Here is a 17,277-nt window from a genome sequence, read left to right as displayed (position 1 = left end):
CTCAACAGTTTAACACTTAAGCACAACCTTTCCAGTCGACAATCTGGTCTCCAACGCCTCTGCAGCGGATCTATAGTCTTCAAGCGGATAGACTTTATAAACAGTAATCTTCAAACTTCCATCAGCAATGGCTTTCCACAGCTCACTAGTATAGAAATCCCACTCCTCAGGAGTGGCCATGTAGTTGCCACGCGTCGGTCTTAAAAGTTTAATATTCTTCTGTGAGAGTCTAGCCACAGTAAACGGAGGGACTGCACCACTGGCATTGCCAAACGTAATCATGGAGCCCTTTCGGCGGACGAGACTAAATGATCCCTCAAAGGTTGCCTTTCCAACACCATCAAAGGCAGCATGAACACCCAAGCCGTCCGTGAGTTCGAGAACGTTCTTGACGTAGTCGTCCTCGGTATAATTAATAACATACTCTGCACCAGCACTCTTAGCGAGCGCGGCCTTCTCTGACGTCGACACAGTACCAATGGCATGAGCACCAATGTTCTTAATCAACTGGCATAGCAATAAGCCCATACCACCAGCCGCAGCCTGAACAAGAATCCAGTCACCTGGCTTGACCTCATAAGCGTCCTTCACCAGACTAAGAGCAGTCAGTCCCTGCAGGAGTGACGCAGCAGCGGTCTTGAAATCAATTTTCTCGGGAATAACACTCACGCTCCCACCTTCGTCGACAGCAGAGTATTCTGCAAAAGCGCCAGAGCCGAGCCACGCGACTCTATCACCAACTTTGAACTTGGTAACAGATGATCCAACGGCAACGACAGTACCAGCAGCTTCACCACCGGCAATATAGGGAGTGCTTGCAGGATACAGCCCTGATCTGAAGTAGGAATCAATAAAATCTATTGTCTGTTAGTACTCATCTAATCGAGGTGCTAATTTTAATATCGCATACTTAATCCAGCATATTCGTTCTTCACGAGGATCTGAGTAGTAGAGACTTCTGGAACTGGAGTAACTTCGAATTCCAAGACCTCGCGACCGCCGGTCTTGGGGACGACAAAGGCTTTCTGCTTAACTGGAATTGAGGACATATTTCTCAACACAATTAGACTGAACAATGGTCTTTGAGTAAATAGACAAGACCTTGCCCTAGTAGAGGATAATGATGCTGCTCGTACAGATTTAAATAATGTACTGAATCTGTCGAACATACTGGGCATGGAGTGCCAATAACACTAAAGTACTCGCGCACTTGCGAACGTAAATAGGGTGTGATGTGCCCGGTTGCGCCCGAGAAGGTTAGGGTTATCCAATTTAGCTGTCAGGAATGCACACACTTAGTTGATTTAGACGACCACCAAACCGCGGATTTTGAGCCTGCGAACAAAATGCGAACGTGACAATAATGCTTAGACCGCGTTCCGCACTCGTCCGTCTTCCGCTTTGGCGGAGTAGCGCACATTGGACAAAGAGTTCACATGCACATTTGCCAATATAGCGCAGTCTGAGAATCGGACAGATGGACTAAACCGTCGCTCACTAAAACACGTACCACACTCGCGTCTTTCGATCCCATGATTTAGCGACGCGTTCCGTTGACAATTGGAAAACAGTATGGCACACGTCACGTCAACAATTTCCTATAATGGGTATGGTATTTTGTGCATATTCGCTTCTAATCACGCGCCCAGTAGTAGTGTACCGTGTGCTCGAATAAATTAATTTTCGCCGTTTCAATGAGCCAACGTAGCCCCATACAGCCTTCCAGCTCAACGTGATTGCAATAATATTTATCGTTGCGCTGATAATCTGCGAATATTCGGGTGCCCTAGCTTTCCTAAAAGAATGCTAGTATATTCTCTGTAATAAACAGATGTGAGATCAGGTTTGAGACGCGTGTTTGCGCCGCGTCCGAGTGATTGATTTGTTTAGTGAAACGACTGACCACTTAAGCCGCACTATCAAGCTCTGGTGCCAACTTCCGCCCATTGCCGTGTGTCAGAGTAGCTGCTGACATGCGTAGCACAGATCGGACAGATGAACTAAACACGCGCACCAGCCAGACTCTCGCGGTTTTGGTGCCCTCGGTGTCTTTGCCTCTCCCCTGATAAATGGTTAAATGGTAGCGGTACGTTGTCAAGCGTAGCGGTACGTGACTCTAGGCACCTGTGACTCCTTGACTCCGACATGCCCGTTGTTCTGTGGGCTGCCTTTCTGTGTCTATGGTACAAAACAGGAAAGCCAGATCACAAAATTTGACTGATTAAACAGTCAGAGTGGCATGAGCAGCATCGCAGACAGCGGCATCTTTCACTATTCCTATATCGTCAGCAGTAATATTCCCAGTAACCACTCATCGGCGACAACTCTTTTCACCGAAACGCCGCTGAGTCGCGCTGCGCCAACCAAGCTCATGCTCAGTGTTCGCTCTTTTTATGCCTAACTTATCTTCTCGAAAAATTTGTCACCTAGGCGTTGGTGGACGCGTGATGACGTCACCGTGCGGAGTTGAGGAGAATTCGTTTAAACCTTATCCATCTCTGCTGTGCTGCATCACACATACTACTACTGCCACTTCCAAAAAAATACACAACTTCCGGCCCTTGCTTGAATTTATACAGTGTCGGAAGATAATTTGTTACTGGTACGCTGCTAATGGCATCTGTATGCCATATGTAGTTGTCCTTGTTGCTGATTGGACAATGTTAGGTATATAAACCGTCCACTGACATCCGAACTGATGCGCGAGACTTATTCACACCTTCTCATTGAATAGTTGCACGATGCAGCCAGCAGAGGGAGCATTTACACGGAACTTGGAAGCTTTTTGCCGTACTGTTTACTCTGCGGCTTCATGTGAACAAGTCGTGGTTAGCAATTGACTGAAACAATTGATGTGAGCCGTCCGCGCGGCGCTGCGAAGTACGAGATGATCAAATAGATTTCCGTAGATGGACTGCAACTGCCGAGTAAACTCGAAAAATGTGATGGATTAACGGGGAAGTCAAAGAATTGTCCAAGTAACTATATGCAATTGATTTATAGACTGCAATATCAAAAATGATATGTCATCACTTGTGGGTCGGTCACGTTGTAGATGGTGTCTGTAATCGAGAGGCAGCGATCACGAAGGCGCCCTTCTGATACTGCGATGCTAGCCAAAATGGTATCACAAAGATACTGCGTCCATTCTCGTCATTGCGGCGATCATGCACGAACTTGGAGGAAGCTTGCTGCGTAGAGCTTACGTGCCTTTTAACTGGCGGAACCTACATTCTAGCCATCTTACCGGGTCATATCTGCTGTAACTGAAGTCCACTCAATATCTCGAATGAAATGTCCGCGATTTCTTTGTTGTGGGATGACCCCAGCGGCGTGCAGAATGTTTTAGAGCAGTTTCATCGGGTTAGGTTATGCTTGATTTGAGAGTTACTCAGCGTGATACGCTCGACTAGGGTTGCGACATAGCTGTGCAAAATTGTGGATTTGTTATTTACTCCTAGCTTATACTCGAAATCATTTCCCGTTGTTCCCCGTTCGATGTTTCCATTGATCGTTATACATATTTAATTTTATTATCTTATATGCAATATGGCGCCCAAGCAGCAATATGCAGAACTTGCCACACCGCCGAAAGAAGGCGAGCGAAATGTTCACAAGCTCTGTTGTCCATATAGCAATTGCTCCTCCATAATTCTATCGCCTGGAATGGGAACTTTACGGAAACGTACACAAATTCCAAGGGTAAGCTATTTAAAGAAGCCTATGCTCTGATTTCGATACATGTCCTGACGAGCGTAGTCGTTCACAGATCCGGAGAAGGACGAGAAGGAGCAACCCACCAGCGAAGCAAACAATGTAGAAACCGAATTGTTTTGGGTTCTTGGAGACCCTTTTGATTTTGATAATCTTGGATTTAGCAAAAGCTCTTCAGCGGGTGTGAAATATCTTGCTTGTGCGGATTGTGACCGCGGTCCCTTGGGATATCATGATTCGAACTTTGTGGCAGAAGATGGAGGGAAAGAATTTTTACTAAGTGCAAATCTGGTGTTATATCAATGAGCATATCAGTGCGTGTGGTGTTAAGAGAAGAGAATTGCGTTTGTATATTCCTTATCTGGAAAGTTGCGCACATAATTGTGGAAAATTCAAGGCGTGCTTGGATCGGCGTTCATGAGTTAAGTGTGTATTGCATAACCTGGCTTATATCTAATTAAGTAGATTATATATATAGCTCCTTCATAGTAATATAAGCAACAAGTATCTGTTGAAGAACCAAGCAGTTCTAGATTGTGATTCAAATTCGTAGAATGTGATGGTGGTCGAGTCACAGATCACAAGTTTTGTAACCAACTTTCACGCGTCGCGTCCAGCTGACAAACTGATTCGCGACAACATCCACCGAAATCCTACCCATCCGATTGGGTGTGATTGAGATCCGTCTCCTCTTTTGCGTTATTACGTGATTGATTCGGTTCGCTGTGGGTAATGTTCGAGTAATTAGTGAATTGGTGGTCGCTTCAAGATTATCCATAACACCAAAAATGGACCCGCTGCGCCATTATTCGTCCTCCCAATCCGTCAAAGACACGAGTTTTGAAGTCGAAGATGTGTATGAAGATGATGAATTGACACTGCAGCAATCAAATAGTTTTGCCCAAGCCGAGGTGTTCCCACTGCAAGAGCAACAACGCACTGTATCGCCGTTGTCACCGGATGACAATAAAGTGGCAGTGGATAAGAAAGCTCCCCACAGAAGTTCATCGCCGACGCATCGTCTGCGACTGAGTCTTAATGAGCGGCAGCTACGAGCAGTCACCTTCCCACTCCAATCGCAGCTGCAAATTCTTGCCGGCCCTGGTACTGGCAAAACGAAAACTTTGATCTCGAGGGTGATCTTTCTACTGTCGCAAGGCGTGCATCCATCGAATATCATCGTCACAACTTTCACGGTGAAAGCTGCCAATGAAATGCGTGAGCGCATCGCAGCGATGGTCGGTCCGTCCGTGGCGTCTCGTCTGGTGCTCGGCACGTTTCATTCTATCGCTCGCAGGTATCTGATAAAGTACGGGTATTTAATCGGCTTACCCACGGGTTTTCAAATTGCAGACGAAACAGACGCGTTGCATTTTATACAGAGCGTTATGAAAGAAGTGGACCCTGAAAGTGACAAGAACGATTGTAGACACGCCCGGAATGCGATTTCGAATATGAAGTCGCGCGCGATCCAGCCAAGCAGTCTCTCGGCATTGGAATACACTACGCAAGAAATGATGCAAGTATACAGCCTGTACCAGGACAAGTTAGCTGAAGCTAATTTTCTGGATGTAAATGGCCTTGCAGATTCCATCTGATTCGCAAATGCTAACGAAGGCGACAGTTTGATGACTTGCTACTCAAATGTATGGAACTGCTCCGTACTAATCCCCTGGTGGTATCGAACATACAAGCTGTTCTTGTAGACGAATTCCAGGATACCAACGTCGTGCAGTACCAACTTATGAAGCTTTTCGCGACCAGAAGGTCCAACATCACTATAGTTGGTGATCCGGATCAAAGTATCTATGCATTTCGGGCGGCAGAGTCCACGAATCTCATGCGCATGCGACAGGATTTTCAGGATACGAGCGTTGTCAGTCTCGAAGAAAACTACCGGTCGTCGGGGCATATTCTGAATGCAGCATTGGCCGTGATCCAGCAGGATACCGAGCGAATACAAAAGACAGTGCTGCCGAATCACGATGAGGGCCATATGCCAGTGTTCTTTCCGGCTCGAAATCCGTATATCGAAGCCAGGCACATTGTCAAAGAGATCCAGCGATTAATCGACTTCAGCTGCGGCATGCTCAAGCCTCACGATTTTGCAATTCTTGTGCGGTCCGCGAGATTGACGCGGCCGATCGAGAGCGAACTTGCAAAAGCAGGAATTGACTACCGTATCGTCGGTGGATTTCGATTCTGGGAACGAGAAGAGATCAAGCTACTTGTGAACTACCTAGTGGTTGTCAAGTCTCGGCGAAGTCCTGCGCTCTTGGATATTATTAATAGCCCGAGGCGAGGAATCGGCAGCGTGATGCAGGCGGCATTACTGAGTCATGCGAATGCATATCAAGTGCCGATTTGGGATGCAATTCAACGGGCAATTGATGGTCAGGTGCGGGTTAATGCCAAAGTCAGAGCTTCGTTAAAACAATTTGTGGATATCATTACTGAAGCGGAGAAACTTGTGCAGGACAGCTCACGCGAGACGCCATTGGCTGATGCGTTGGACTACTTGATTACGGCTTTGGACTACAAGGAAGTTCTTCGGAAAGATCGGGGGGATACGTGGGCTGCTCGATGGGAAAACGTGACGGATTTGAAGGAGCATATTCGATATTTCTGTGCTACAGCACCTGATCCGGAGTTGCCTGACATTGAGGGAGTTGAGGGCAACAAGGCGGCTGACGATGTTCTGAGCAGGTTTCTAGCGACAGTGAACCTGGCTCCGTCTGAAGCTGAGAGCAGTGCATTCGATCCAACTATGGTGTTGACAATTTCGACGATCCATGGCTCGAAGGGACTAGAATGGCCCGTGGTGTTTATACCTGGGGTATATGAGGGATCTATACCGCACGCGTTATCGCTTGCGAATGAAGTTGACTTGGCTGAAGAACGAAGGCTTTTGTACGTGGCCATGACGCGAGCTAAAGGTGAGAAGCATTTGCGCATCATCTAGTACGAATGCTGACGGCCATAGGACTGCTGTATCTCTCGTATCCAGCTATGCTGACAGGTAGCGCCATGTACTCAGCAAGCAAGGCGGACTGGGAGCCGACGTGTGTTGAGTCCTCGTTCGTGTCAACGATCAAGCACAAGTTCCAGAATTTGTTGCCAAATGTAACACACGGGAGCATTGTTACGCTTGGGGAAATCCTGGATCGTGAACCGCCAAGCTTAAAGGAGTTTACGGAAGCAAAGAAAGCGTGGTGTGCGACCCCTCTTGTTTTTTTTTGTTGTCGTTTTGTCTTGATTTATAGGAGTGGCGGCTAATGATGGATACAGCGTCCCGACCCCAGCCAGCCCTGACGAGTACTGGGCGTCCCTGGCGGCCGAAAAAAGTCCATACGACAATTACGACGCAGGCGACGCGCCAGTATCACGCCACAGATACATCTACGACGAGTACGACTGCGACGTTGTATATGGCCGGTACGACGAGTCGGGGAGATATGAATACGACAACTCTGCTTCTGGGCCTTACCGGTGGCGAAGCCGGACGGCGTCAGGCGGATCGTCTCGCTCGAGCAGTTTTCAGTCGCGCAAGAGACAGCGAACCGTGTCCGGCGGGTCTGTCACAACTTTGGCGGCGATTACGGCCCAAGGCGGATGTAGTGGATCCGGGCGTGGGAATGCCGTTGATGGACAATTTGCAGCGTCGTTTATTAGCGGGCGGGATGCTATGCAGACGATGGCTTTTGAGATAAGCTCGAAATTGGATATTCCGGTTCGGCACGTCGGTACTAGTGTTGGTGGACTGGGAACGAGGGTGAAGGTGAATGTAAAGGAGGATTCGCACTTGCGGAAGACGACGTTCGAGACGATCGCGTCCACGTCGTTCTTGCAATCCAGCAACTTCACGTCCGCCTCGTCATTCAAATCTGCCAAGGACACGCATGCAACGAAATCAACCGCGACGTTGAAGCTAAGCTCGACCAAATTGCAAACGAAGCAAAAAGAACTGCGCCATGGCCAACAAACACTTGCGGCATTCATGAGCAAAGCAAGACCGTCAACTTTAGCGAAACCGAAAGGAGCAAAAATTCCGTTGGCGGACGCGATTGCGAACACATCGGGAATAGTTACCCATGTTGGCGGCCGTAGAGTCGTGACATTGTCTTCGTCGCCTTGAGCAGAGGTTGCATAACATGGGTTGGAGTCAAAGGAATAGAGAGTTTGTTTATATGCGAGGTATGGGAAGTAGCTTGCTGCAATCAAATCTAAATATGTTGTACCATCCACATATCATGTGCGAATTACGTCCATGGGAAAGCCTAGTAAGCGAGTTTACGAAAGTTTCCAGTACAGATGGATAGTAGTGGACTGCACGTGCTGCGTAATCACAGCCAGGACTATAAATTACGTGTTGGATTAAAGAGCGCCAGTAGGATGGTCGATGCTGATAGAATTCTTTGCGGTATGCGCAGGCGGGGTTCACTGAATTGCGTGATGTGGCTTATAACCGACCCCGGTTCAAGTTTACGCCATGGCATGCCAAAGTCCGGGGTGCAAGTTTGCACGTTGGGGGGCGTCAACAGATGAGACGAGAATTACCCCGCAAGTGGGGCCCCAGGTCCGGTTAACAATTCGGCGCCGGCGCGGCTGCGAAGCGCATTCTAGAGTAACGCGGATCGCCTGCGAGGACGATCAGCACAGCGAACGTGCAGTACGCCAGCGCCTTGACATTGTGCTAGTGCTTCGAGAATTTTCTTGGTGATCGCAGATCATCGAATCCTGCGGATTGTCGGCAGACAAATATTTCGTATCTCGTGCGGACGAAAAGCCGGTTACGATACAACCCATTACGACGAACCCCCGGCATGTATCGGCTGCCGAGGCGATCATGAGACGAAGCCTTCGGCTATCATAGAAATCAGGCATCGTCGACCCCCAACTTCGACAATACGCAGTCTCCCACTTGTAAAGGTGCACGCTAATACGCCCGGGTGGGGATATGAGATCTCGATCTGGCAGATCGGGCCTCGTGTCAGCTCATCCCCGATCGTACTTGCAACTGCTTGGCAACTGCAAATGTTATTTACAACATGAATAAATAATAATTAAAGAAAATAATTGAATAATTAGCTGCCTTGCATCGAGACGTGTTGTGGGTCTGTGTGAGGTATATGCGGAATAAACCCGAAATGTAGCCGAAGTAGTAACCGCGGGCGGAGGTTGTGAGTGGACCCTGCAGGGGTGTTGCCGGCTGTCAGGGTAATTCTCCCGGTCGCGATCAAAAGTATGCGGTAACCAGGTTCGGAATAGTGCAAAAGGTAGACCCACACTAGTTAGTGCCGTGGGACCGGCATGGCATCCGAGTTTCATCAATTCCGCTAGCTGGCATTCTGGAGCGTCTGGACTGAATGTGCGGATTAATTGGTAAGAATGATCAGTAAACCTGATAATTAAGTTCGCGAGCGGGCACTGACTGCAGGTGGCCCTAACTTGGTGTAGTAGGTATTAGTGCTCCGAAGACCCTGCTGCCGATACATGGCATAGACATATTCGTGGAGAAGTGTAAACACACTGTAGCTCGTCGATAAAGATGTGTCCTACGACAATGCAGGTGCGCAAATATTAAGGAGGACGGGAAACCCCAAACCACGTAACAAATGGTGATGTCCGGTCTCGACTTGTGTCAGCGTGATGCATAGGATTTGCATTACACTCTACACATAATTCGTCCTCAATTATCAAAACAGGGAGCAGCGTTTGGTACTCGGTCGAAATGCGCGCTCGCCACCACAAAATCGCATAGCTGGAAGAGAGGAGGGGCCCGACCGATCAGGCAATCGTTCCACTCAGCGGCATTCGGTTACAGTAGCCGCACAGAAGCAGAAGTTATCGCGCCAGAAAGAACAACTCGATTCGCCACTTTGGGAGCCGCCGCCGCCGAGCCCCGCCTAACCCTGTGCCCCTGACGGTGGATGGGGTTTGTCTTGTTTTCACGGGCAGTGCGGTTCGAGATCGAGGCAATGTGGATTTGTCATAAATAAGCATTAAGAAGGGCCATTAGAAAGCGTATTGAACGCAGCCAATGGCGGTGCCTGGTATGATATCATGCAGTGTTTGCCCGTGCGTCGGCGAAACGTATTTCCGAAAAGTGGCGAATTATGTTCGTGAGTTCGTATTATTGCTTCGTTTTCGTGGGGCTCAACCAAACCACGTGAAAATTTTTCCGGTGGATTAGAATCGCTGTAACTTGGATTGCGGCGGGTCGCAGTTAGTGGGTTACTCGTGGTGATGGGGGGTCAGCGGGGTAAGGGTTGTCTGTTGGCGAAGTGCATATAGAAGAGGAGTGCGAGAAACGGACAGTGGTGCGATCTTCGCTCCTGAGGGGAACGCAGTCGAGTCCATGTGAGAGAGCGGATTGTGGAGCAGGGTATGTGCCGGTCTGTCCGCCATACGGCCAAAAGCAGAGCATTCTATGATCCCGCAAGCGCGAAGCGCAGCAATGCAATTAGAGTGCGCCGCGCGGGGAGAAAGGAAACAGACTGAAGACTCCAGCAGGGTCGGCCGCCTCATTTCAGCAGCACTGCGTTTGCGTTCGGGGCAATCGGCCGGATTGGCGACAGAACAAAGGCACTGCTGGCTGGTTTAACCCCATGAACTAATGCAGAGAAGCAGGGCTGCTATCACCATCACTATCACACAAGATGCGGGGAAGTGTTCTGGAAAACGGCGAACTTGGCTTATGTCGAAGGGTGATGGGTAACAAATGCAGGTCACGTCACGCTAGGCCAAAAGCGGATACCGGCTGCATGCCGTGCAGATTAGCGTAACTCGTTAGCGCCCCCACGAGTGGCGGAGCTGCTACGGGCATAAGTACGCATTGCGCGCGACGGTTGTGGCCGAAGTGACTGCGGCGGAAGCGGGGACCCCGTGGAGTTGGCGGTTGTTCGCCACTTAAGGCTAGGCAAGGCATTTTGCTGCAATCCGTTGCCGCGGGTAACGCACCCGTAGTATTTTCTTTCCTTGGAACAACTGCTGGCTGAATCTCTCGTACTGTAAAGCCTGTCCCGACTTTGCCCATCTCCTTGCCGTCGCTCCTCCCCCTCTTATCCTTCTCCCCTCACCTTCTCTCGTTGTCATTATTGTCTATATAGCGCCACGCTCTTCCCCTCCCGGCTCATCCATGCGCAAGACGCTTTCTGTCCCTGCGATCGCAGACCTCGTCCATCCTTCATCGTCTTCCTCCTCGTCGACTGCTTCTCCAACGTCCCATCCGTCGCCACTTTCCTACTCCACCGACTCCTCAAATCATCATACTCAGTCCACCATGGCCACTCTCCATGCCCAGCCTCCGGCGGCTCCCCACCATCCTCCTGCAGAGCTCCCGCGGCCGTACAAATGTCCGATGTGCGACAAAGCCTTCCATAGACTCGAGCACCAAACCCGGCACATCCGCACCCATACCGGCGAGAAGCCCCACGCCTGCACCTTCCCCGGTTGTCAGAAGCGATTCTCCCGGTCGGACGAACTCACGCGGCATTCGCGCATCCACACAAACGCAAACCCGCGGCGGAGCTACAAAGCGGCCCAGCCGCCGGCTGCCCCAGGGGAAGAGAATGCGAGCGTCGTCAAGTTCAGCAAGAGCGCGCCAACTTCGAAAGCCACTAGTCCGAACGTGTCGCCGCCTCATGTCCATGTCCAGCTGCAGACTCGTACCTCAAGCGGGCACTCGTCCGGCACGTCGACTCCTACGTCGACTGCTCTTCCGCTACCGTTCGACATGCACATGCTCGCGACCGCGGCATCGCAACAGCTCGAGCGCGAAAACAGCGCCCACTCCGCCCACTCGCGGTCGTCGCTTTCCATCCTGTCCGCTGCTAGCAACCACCACCGAACCTTCCCTGGCCTGGCTCCGTTAACCCCATTCAACCCACCGACTTCTTCGGCGAGACCGCGCGATGACGACATGTTTGTGCCCCGCGCCTCGAAGCGATCCCGACCAAACTCGCCAGTGTCCACCGCGCCGTCGTCACCAACCTTTTCATTGTCTGACAGTCCGACTCCGGACCATACGCCGCTCGTCACTCCCGCGCATTCGCCACGGCTGCATCCGCGCGAATTGGAAGCACTCCAGGGCGTGCAACTACCATCAATACGTTCGCTCTCACTCCGACACATGCCGCCACCACTCATGCCACTCGAAGTCGAGTCGAGCCAGAATTCGCCGGGCGGCATCGCGACCGGCATCGCGAGTGGGAATGTCAGTCGGTCCGCGTCCGGCACGAACTTGCGGCTACTCCCGATCGCGGACATTCTCGCGCCCTCGTCGACTGCGGTACCGCCAATAAAAACCATCGCGCCGACGTCGTCTCCGAACCAGTCGGCCATGGATCTGAAGCGAGTGCTTCCGCCGCCGACGTCCGCGCCAAGTGCGCGCATGTCGGTGGCGGACCTGATCCACGCCAACTCAAGCAACTCGTCCAGTTCCAGTTCGAGCATCAGCGAGGACGCGCGGTGGTAATTATATGTGGTTATTCTTCATTGTTAATCGTTGGATATGGGATATCACTTTTGGCTTTGCTTTGCTGTGGGTATTCAGTATAGTATATTATTAGATTGTGGTTTGATTTGGTTTTATGGGTGCAATCGATAGACTTGTTATTGCTATTTGTTTACGGTTTGTTATTTGTCTTGCGTCTCTTCTCTTGTTTTGTGTCCTGGGATCGGTGTATGATGTACGTATAATTGCCGTGGAAATTAATTGCTACACTACAACTTGTAACCGCTTGGTCCGCAGTCACATGAAATCGCAGGGAAACAAGTACACGACTATTTTGTTTCATCTACCCTTGCGCGGCTGAAACGGCATGTGAAAACTATCCTTGTTGATCCCGAATTCTTATTTTTGTCACCTGTCCTTGGAAGGGGACTGTTGGAATCGGAACAAGGGCGTCCCGAAACTGCGGCTGCCTCTGTAATCACACAACAGATCTCTCCGATGAGTTCTCGACTCTGCCTGCATGCCCAAACCCAGTCACGTGACAATGACGTAATACCACACACCAGATGTTTTCGCAAATTGCTGCATATGCGACTGCAGATCTAGCGAATATCAGGAAGCGACCATTCGTAACTGAACGCCAAAGGACGAGCATGCCGATGCCGCGGGACGATACCATTTGTGCTTTATGCGGCGAGTCGACTTGGATTGTGCTCGCGCGTGCGCCCGAATCCGAGTCCGACTCGGACAATGACATGATTCCTGAAGAAGCAGCGGGCACGTCGACAAGATATCCGAACCCGCTGGACGACGCGGCCGACGTGGTTCCCGACGACGTGGTCCTGCACAACTGTCCGTCTGCCCACCATTTCCACTGGCAGTGTTTCCTGTCCCATTCCGAGCCCGAAACTCACTGTCCCGCATGCCACGTCGCGATTTTGCCCAACGACGACGACGCGAAGCTATTAGCTACTATAAGGAACGAAGGCGGCCAGGAGGACGACTTTGATTTACGACCCGTGTTGATCGAAGAACGACTATTCGCAACGTCACCGCACCTGCGCACCCACGCTGCGTTGTGTGCGGCCTGCTTCACGGGCGACGAAGCCTCCGTCCTCGACATCCTCTCGTCGCCCTCGTCGTCGCCGGCAGAAATAACCCACTTGATAAACACGCCCGACCTCGACAAGCACTGGACACCGCTGTTCTACGCCGCAGTGTCTGGCCGCGCCGGCATCGTCGCGCTGTTGCTCAACAACGGCGCTGACCCGAACGTCCGCGACAAGTTCGAGCATGTACCTGCTGAATACGCGAGCGAGGAAGGTCATGTGGAAGTGTTAGATTTGCTGAGGGGCGCAAGAGGTGTATATTAGTCCAGTTGTACATTCTATGTTGTATAATAAATGTACTTTATCCTCGCCGTGATCAGAGAAGACGTGAGTTAGGTGATACTTGCACGTACCCTTACCCAGTATCCTTCGCGGCGATCGTCGAAAATTTGAGAGTCAGGCGCGATTGTCAAACTATTCGACAACAGCAATTGTCACTACGATAATTCGACCCGCGGACGAGATCGATTGTAGGACTCATACCGTGTACAAGGACGCACCGAAACATGCGGGCATCACCACTGTCACCGCTGAACGCGGCATGCCGAGATATCGCGCGGCAGGCGACGAACAAGCGGATAATATCGCCGATTGCGGTCTCGCACTCGCAGTTCCGGCCCGCGTCTAGCAATGCGCAGAAGAACGGTGGGAGTGGTCAGAGAGGCCGGCTGCGGACTGAGGCACAGGATATGGAATGTATAGCTCTTTTGTTTTACAGGATTCGGGAGCGATATTAACCCATTTAGCATACGAAACTCGAATCCGCGAAGCAGCACGCATCCGCGATCTCGCAAACGCATCTCTATCCCGCCCACCAGTCTACTCCTCGCCCTCGTCGTCGTCTTCCTCCACCTCCTCATCCTGGGACCAAACGATCCGAGAAACCACATCGTCCGTCGAGGTCATGCGAGACATCATCGCACAGTTCCCCACCCGCGACGCCATCTCCCGGGTCGTCGCCGACAGACCGTCCGAAGACGCGCTCGCGGGCGACGACAAACGGCACCGCGTCACCGCCGTCGCCGACACAATCTCAGACCTCGGCATCGATCCCCGCCGCGTGTCGCACTTCGCGCCGGGAAGCGTCTACCAACCGTCCCAGCTCGCGCTCACCGCCGACCCGCGCACAATCGCGGCCGGCAAATTCTACGGCGACAGGTTCAAGCTCATTGGCCGCAGCCCGCTCGAGTTCTACAAGGACGCGCATTTCCTGTCCGAATTTGTTTCGCCAATGGGACAAATCTACGCCCGCGAGATTACTGGCCTCTCGCGCAAAAACCACAGGCTCGTCGTGCGCGCTGTCAAGCGTGCGCGCGCGGCAGGTTTACTATCCACCGTCCACCGCGCCATCACGCGGTTGCAATATTGAAATTTCGGTCGGAGGTGTCATGGTCATGTGTATTCCCCAGCACCCGAATGTACATAATACAAAGTAATTTTTAGCTCGTCACGTCCCACTGGGCCGTAAATGCGCGGTGGCGTTCTTGAATAATGATTGCCACATGTACGCCTCGGAAAGTAAGAGCTCGACGTCCTTCTCGGTCCAGGATTGGGTCGGGAGGGATTGCAGGAACATCATAATTTCCTGGAAATCCATCGTCTGGATTTGCGATGACCATTTCACTAAGAACGCAGCGCATACATACAAATGAAACTCTGAAAACCCAGTCGACCCTTCCGCCTATCCAGAGATTAGTAACCCCAATGCCTCATAAAACAAATTTCAATAACTCAAGGCTCACCATGTACGTATCCCACATGCGAATCGTGTTCTTCACACTAACTTCCCGCATCAGCAAGCAATTCATCCACCGGAAACTGAACTGGATAAACTCCACATTCTCCACCTGCAAATGTCTCGCCAGATGAGAATCGATCCGCTGCGTAAGATCTTTCAGCGCCGCAACCTGACGCTGGATCCCCGGTTGTGCAAATATATAATTATCCTGAATGCCGTCTAACAGCTTCGTCAGGCACCAAAAACTATCCGCCTCCACCACATCGAGGACTTCTTTGGGGATCAGACCGGGGTCATACGATTCCACGTCAGCGTCGATGTAAGCTGACAAGAATACCTGGAAAAATGGCGTGACGAGGTCGTTGATCCCCTGGACATATCCGCTTGCGGGGTGCCGGATCGCCCACACATATAATATCCGCTCTAAACTGCGCTGCGTGGCCTCGAACGAGTACAATTTTAAATGCGGATTCGTGCGCGGGACATCGATATTGATCTGGTGCCACACAGCATGGTCGACTCCGTTCCCGAACGCCTGCTTCACGCCGTCCGCATATTCCCTCCGTTTCCGAGCCAGCGTCGAAACTCGCCTGTCGGCGTTGGAAGGAAGATAGCCGAGCAGAACTTGCCATGACATTGGCCGTAGCTCGTCTGGAATTCCTGACCACGCGAGATTGCGTAACGCGGAGATGTCAACGTTACTGGACTGGAGAACTCGTTTGAACTTGTTGATGCGCGATATGCGCGCGTTAAGAAGCTCGATTTCGGCTGCCGACGCGCTGTCGACAGAAGATACAGCAGGGTGGTAGATCATGTGGAGCGAGTTCGCAGGGTCTTTCACGATTCTGTCGTAGTGCGGCTTCAGACCGGCTGCGCTGCCTCCATTGCGGCGTGATGTCGGGTATAGTTCTAGTCTAGGCGAATGCGATTGTGAACCTGCACCGTCCGGCCCGGCCATCGGCGACTGTGTACGTGGGAGTGTGTTAGGCGGGGAAACAGATCTTGAGCTCGGATTGATGCCTAGAGCCATGACGTCGTTATCGAAGCTGGCGTCCCAGTCATCATCAAGGTCGGTGTAGGATATGTGTCGATCAAATCGGGGGGCAAAAGTTGAGTCGGTTTTAGACTTTGACGATGCCCTTGCGTTCGTTAGTGACGCAAAAACATATAAATCCAAGTGATTCTCTTACCGTAATATATCTGCATGTGAATATCCAGCGCCATACGGTTTTGGATCATCTGATAACACCGGTCTACTCGTCGTCAGCACCTATAGGTCTGCCATACCGTGCCCACTCACCGATATCCCTGCGCCGATTGCTGCTGTCTAACCGTCGATTTCAAAAATGTTGCTGCTGCTGTATTCCGTCCAACTGTCAACCGTAAGCAACTCTGCTCCGATCAATATGAAATCGCGAAATAAGTAACAAACCTAACTGCACCATCTCCTGGTGTCCCGTAAACTGGCATATCGTCAGCGAGACTGTACACGCCGATCTTCTACCCCGAACAAAGAACGCACTCACCTTCTTCGAGCTCATCGCATATGATTGTGGAATATATATTTCCCGTCACCACTTTGCCGCCCAGCTCGGATATATATCTCACGATAGTAATCGGCCTCGGGAATATTACCCAACGCACCGCACCACGCGGGTATGTATCTAACCCACTCAAACACACAAGTTCGACGGGTCTGACTCGCAGGCGTTCAATCAGTACGGCAAACTCTCGCGCTACTCTATACCGGCGGATTTCTCTCACCTATGATCTTTTGGTTGTTGTAATAACAGGCGACTCGCTTGGGAGTACCTTTTTGTCCTGCGGTGACCGTATTTCGAACCACAATGGGGACAACGAAACGTAAATTGACTTACCCGGCGCTTGTGAGGAAAAATAACACGCCGCCCCGGACCCTTAGTGGCGATAGCCAAAAAAGATATTGCCAGAATGCAGAGAGATAATAATAAACAATTATATTTTGCCTTGGGCCCATTCTGCCGTTGTTCTCGTCTCAACAGCAGGGGCTGTGTGGCGCATTAAGGGACCGCGTGATGTGATTCACATTCATTATGACTACCTAATATCTCAAAATACCCAGAACATATTTAACACAAAAAAACTCCCTATACCAACCATATAATTAAAAAAAACCACAGTACGAATGCAAAAACGTATATATCCATGCGCAAATTCCAAACTATAGTCAGCATAGTGTGAAGCAACAGGAAGTCATAATTTATGAGATAATCGCCGTAATG

The 17,277-nt window shown here is 50.9% G+C and overlaps 7 protein-coding genes across 7 annotated transcripts; 5 read left to right on the top strand and 2 right to left on the bottom strand.

The window, feature by feature from the left end:
• Nucleotides 1–9: 9 nt before the first annotated feature.
• Nucleotides 10–1,049, bottom strand: V1508DRAFT_403185 (uncharacterized protein; the record flags this gene model as incomplete). The annotated part of the gene is made up of 2 exons (XM_066938540.1): nucleotides 10–857; nucleotides 911–1,049. The coding sequence occupies 2 exons, from the start codon at nucleotides 1,047–1,049 to the stop codon at nucleotides 10–12; spliced, it is 987 nt and encodes a 328-aa protein (XP_066797006.1).
• Nucleotides 1,050–3,432: 2,383 nt separating this feature from the next.
• On the top strand, nucleotides 3,433–4,237 carry V1508DRAFT_413606 (Mss4-like protein). The gene is made up of 2 exons (XM_066939809.1): nucleotides 3,433–3,702; nucleotides 3,760–4,237. The coding sequence occupies exons 1-2, from the start codon at nucleotides 3,550–3,552 to the stop codon at nucleotides 4,018–4,020; spliced, it is 414 nt and encodes a 137-aa protein (XP_066797005.1). The 5' UTR covers nucleotides 3,433–3,549; the 3' UTR covers nucleotides 4,021–4,237.
• A 265-nt stretch (nucleotides 4,238–4,502) lies between these two features.
• On the top strand, nucleotides 4,503–6,357 carry V1508DRAFT_403183 (P-loop containing nucleoside triphosphate hydrolase protein; the record flags this gene model as incomplete). Its single annotated transcript, XM_066938539.1, has 3 exons — nucleotides 4,503–5,285; nucleotides 5,339–6,141; nucleotides 6,261–6,357. 3 exons carry the CDS (start codon nucleotides 4,503–4,505, stop codon nucleotides 6,355–6,357), a joined length of 1,683 nt encoding a protein of 560 aa, XP_066797004.1.
• Nucleotides 6,358–10,641: 4,284 nt separating this feature from the next.
• Nucleotides 10,642–12,444, top strand: V1508DRAFT_413600 (uncharacterized protein). Its single transcript, XM_066939808.1, has one exon. The coding sequence runs from the start codon at nucleotides 10,853–10,855 to the stop codon at nucleotides 12,188–12,190; it is 1,338 nt and encodes a 445-aa protein (XP_066797003.1). The 5' UTR covers nucleotides 10,642–10,852; the 3' UTR covers nucleotides 12,191–12,444.
• Nucleotides 12,445–12,822: 378 nt separating this feature from the next.
• Nucleotides 12,823–13,542, top strand: V1508DRAFT_396234 (uncharacterized protein; the record flags this gene model as incomplete). The annotated part of the gene is made up of 1 exon (XM_066938088.1): nucleotides 12,823–13,542. The coding sequence occupies one exon, from the start codon at nucleotides 12,823–12,825 to the stop codon at nucleotides 13,540–13,542; it is 720 nt and encodes a 239-aa protein (XP_066797002.1).
• A 121-nt stretch (nucleotides 13,543–13,663) lies between these two features.
• On the top strand, nucleotides 13,664–14,682 carry V1508DRAFT_45580 (mitochondrial 37S ribosomal protein bS18m). Its single transcript, XM_066942627.1, has 2 exons — nucleotides 13,664–13,974; nucleotides 14,025–14,682. The coding sequence occupies exons 1-2, from the start codon at nucleotides 13,785–13,787 to the stop codon at nucleotides 14,645–14,647; spliced, it is 813 nt and encodes a 270-aa protein (XP_066797001.1). The 5' UTR covers nucleotides 13,664–13,784; the 3' UTR covers nucleotides 14,648–14,682.
• On the bottom strand, nucleotides 14,659–17,006 carry V1508DRAFT_413593 (rab-GTPase-TBC domain-containing protein). Its single transcript, XM_066939807.1, has 7 exons — nucleotides 16,781–17,006; nucleotides 16,543–16,712; nucleotides 16,449–16,479; nucleotides 16,317–16,389; nucleotides 16,207–16,269; nucleotides 15,021–16,155; nucleotides 14,659–14,959 (listed from the first exon to the last, which is right to left on the bottom strand). Exons 2-7 carry the CDS (start codon nucleotides 16,555–16,557, stop codon nucleotides 14,726–14,728), a joined length of 1,551 nt encoding a protein of 516 aa, XP_066797000.1. The 5' UTR covers nucleotides 16,558–16,712; nucleotides 16,781–17,006; the 3' UTR covers nucleotides 14,659–14,725.
• Nucleotides 17,007–17,277: the final 271 nt, after the last annotated feature.

Source organism: Lipomyces doorenjongii (genome assembly GCF_038497915.1).
Source record: "Lipomyces doorenjongii strain NRRL Y-27504 unplaced genomic scaffold V1508scaffold_13, whole genome shotgun sequence".
Classification (NCBI taxonomy): Eukaryota; Fungi; Ascomycota; class Lipomycetes; order Lipomycetales; family Lipomycetaceae; genus Lipomyces; species Lipomyces doorenjongii.
This window is presented reverse-complemented; position numbering and strand designations above follow the sequence as displayed.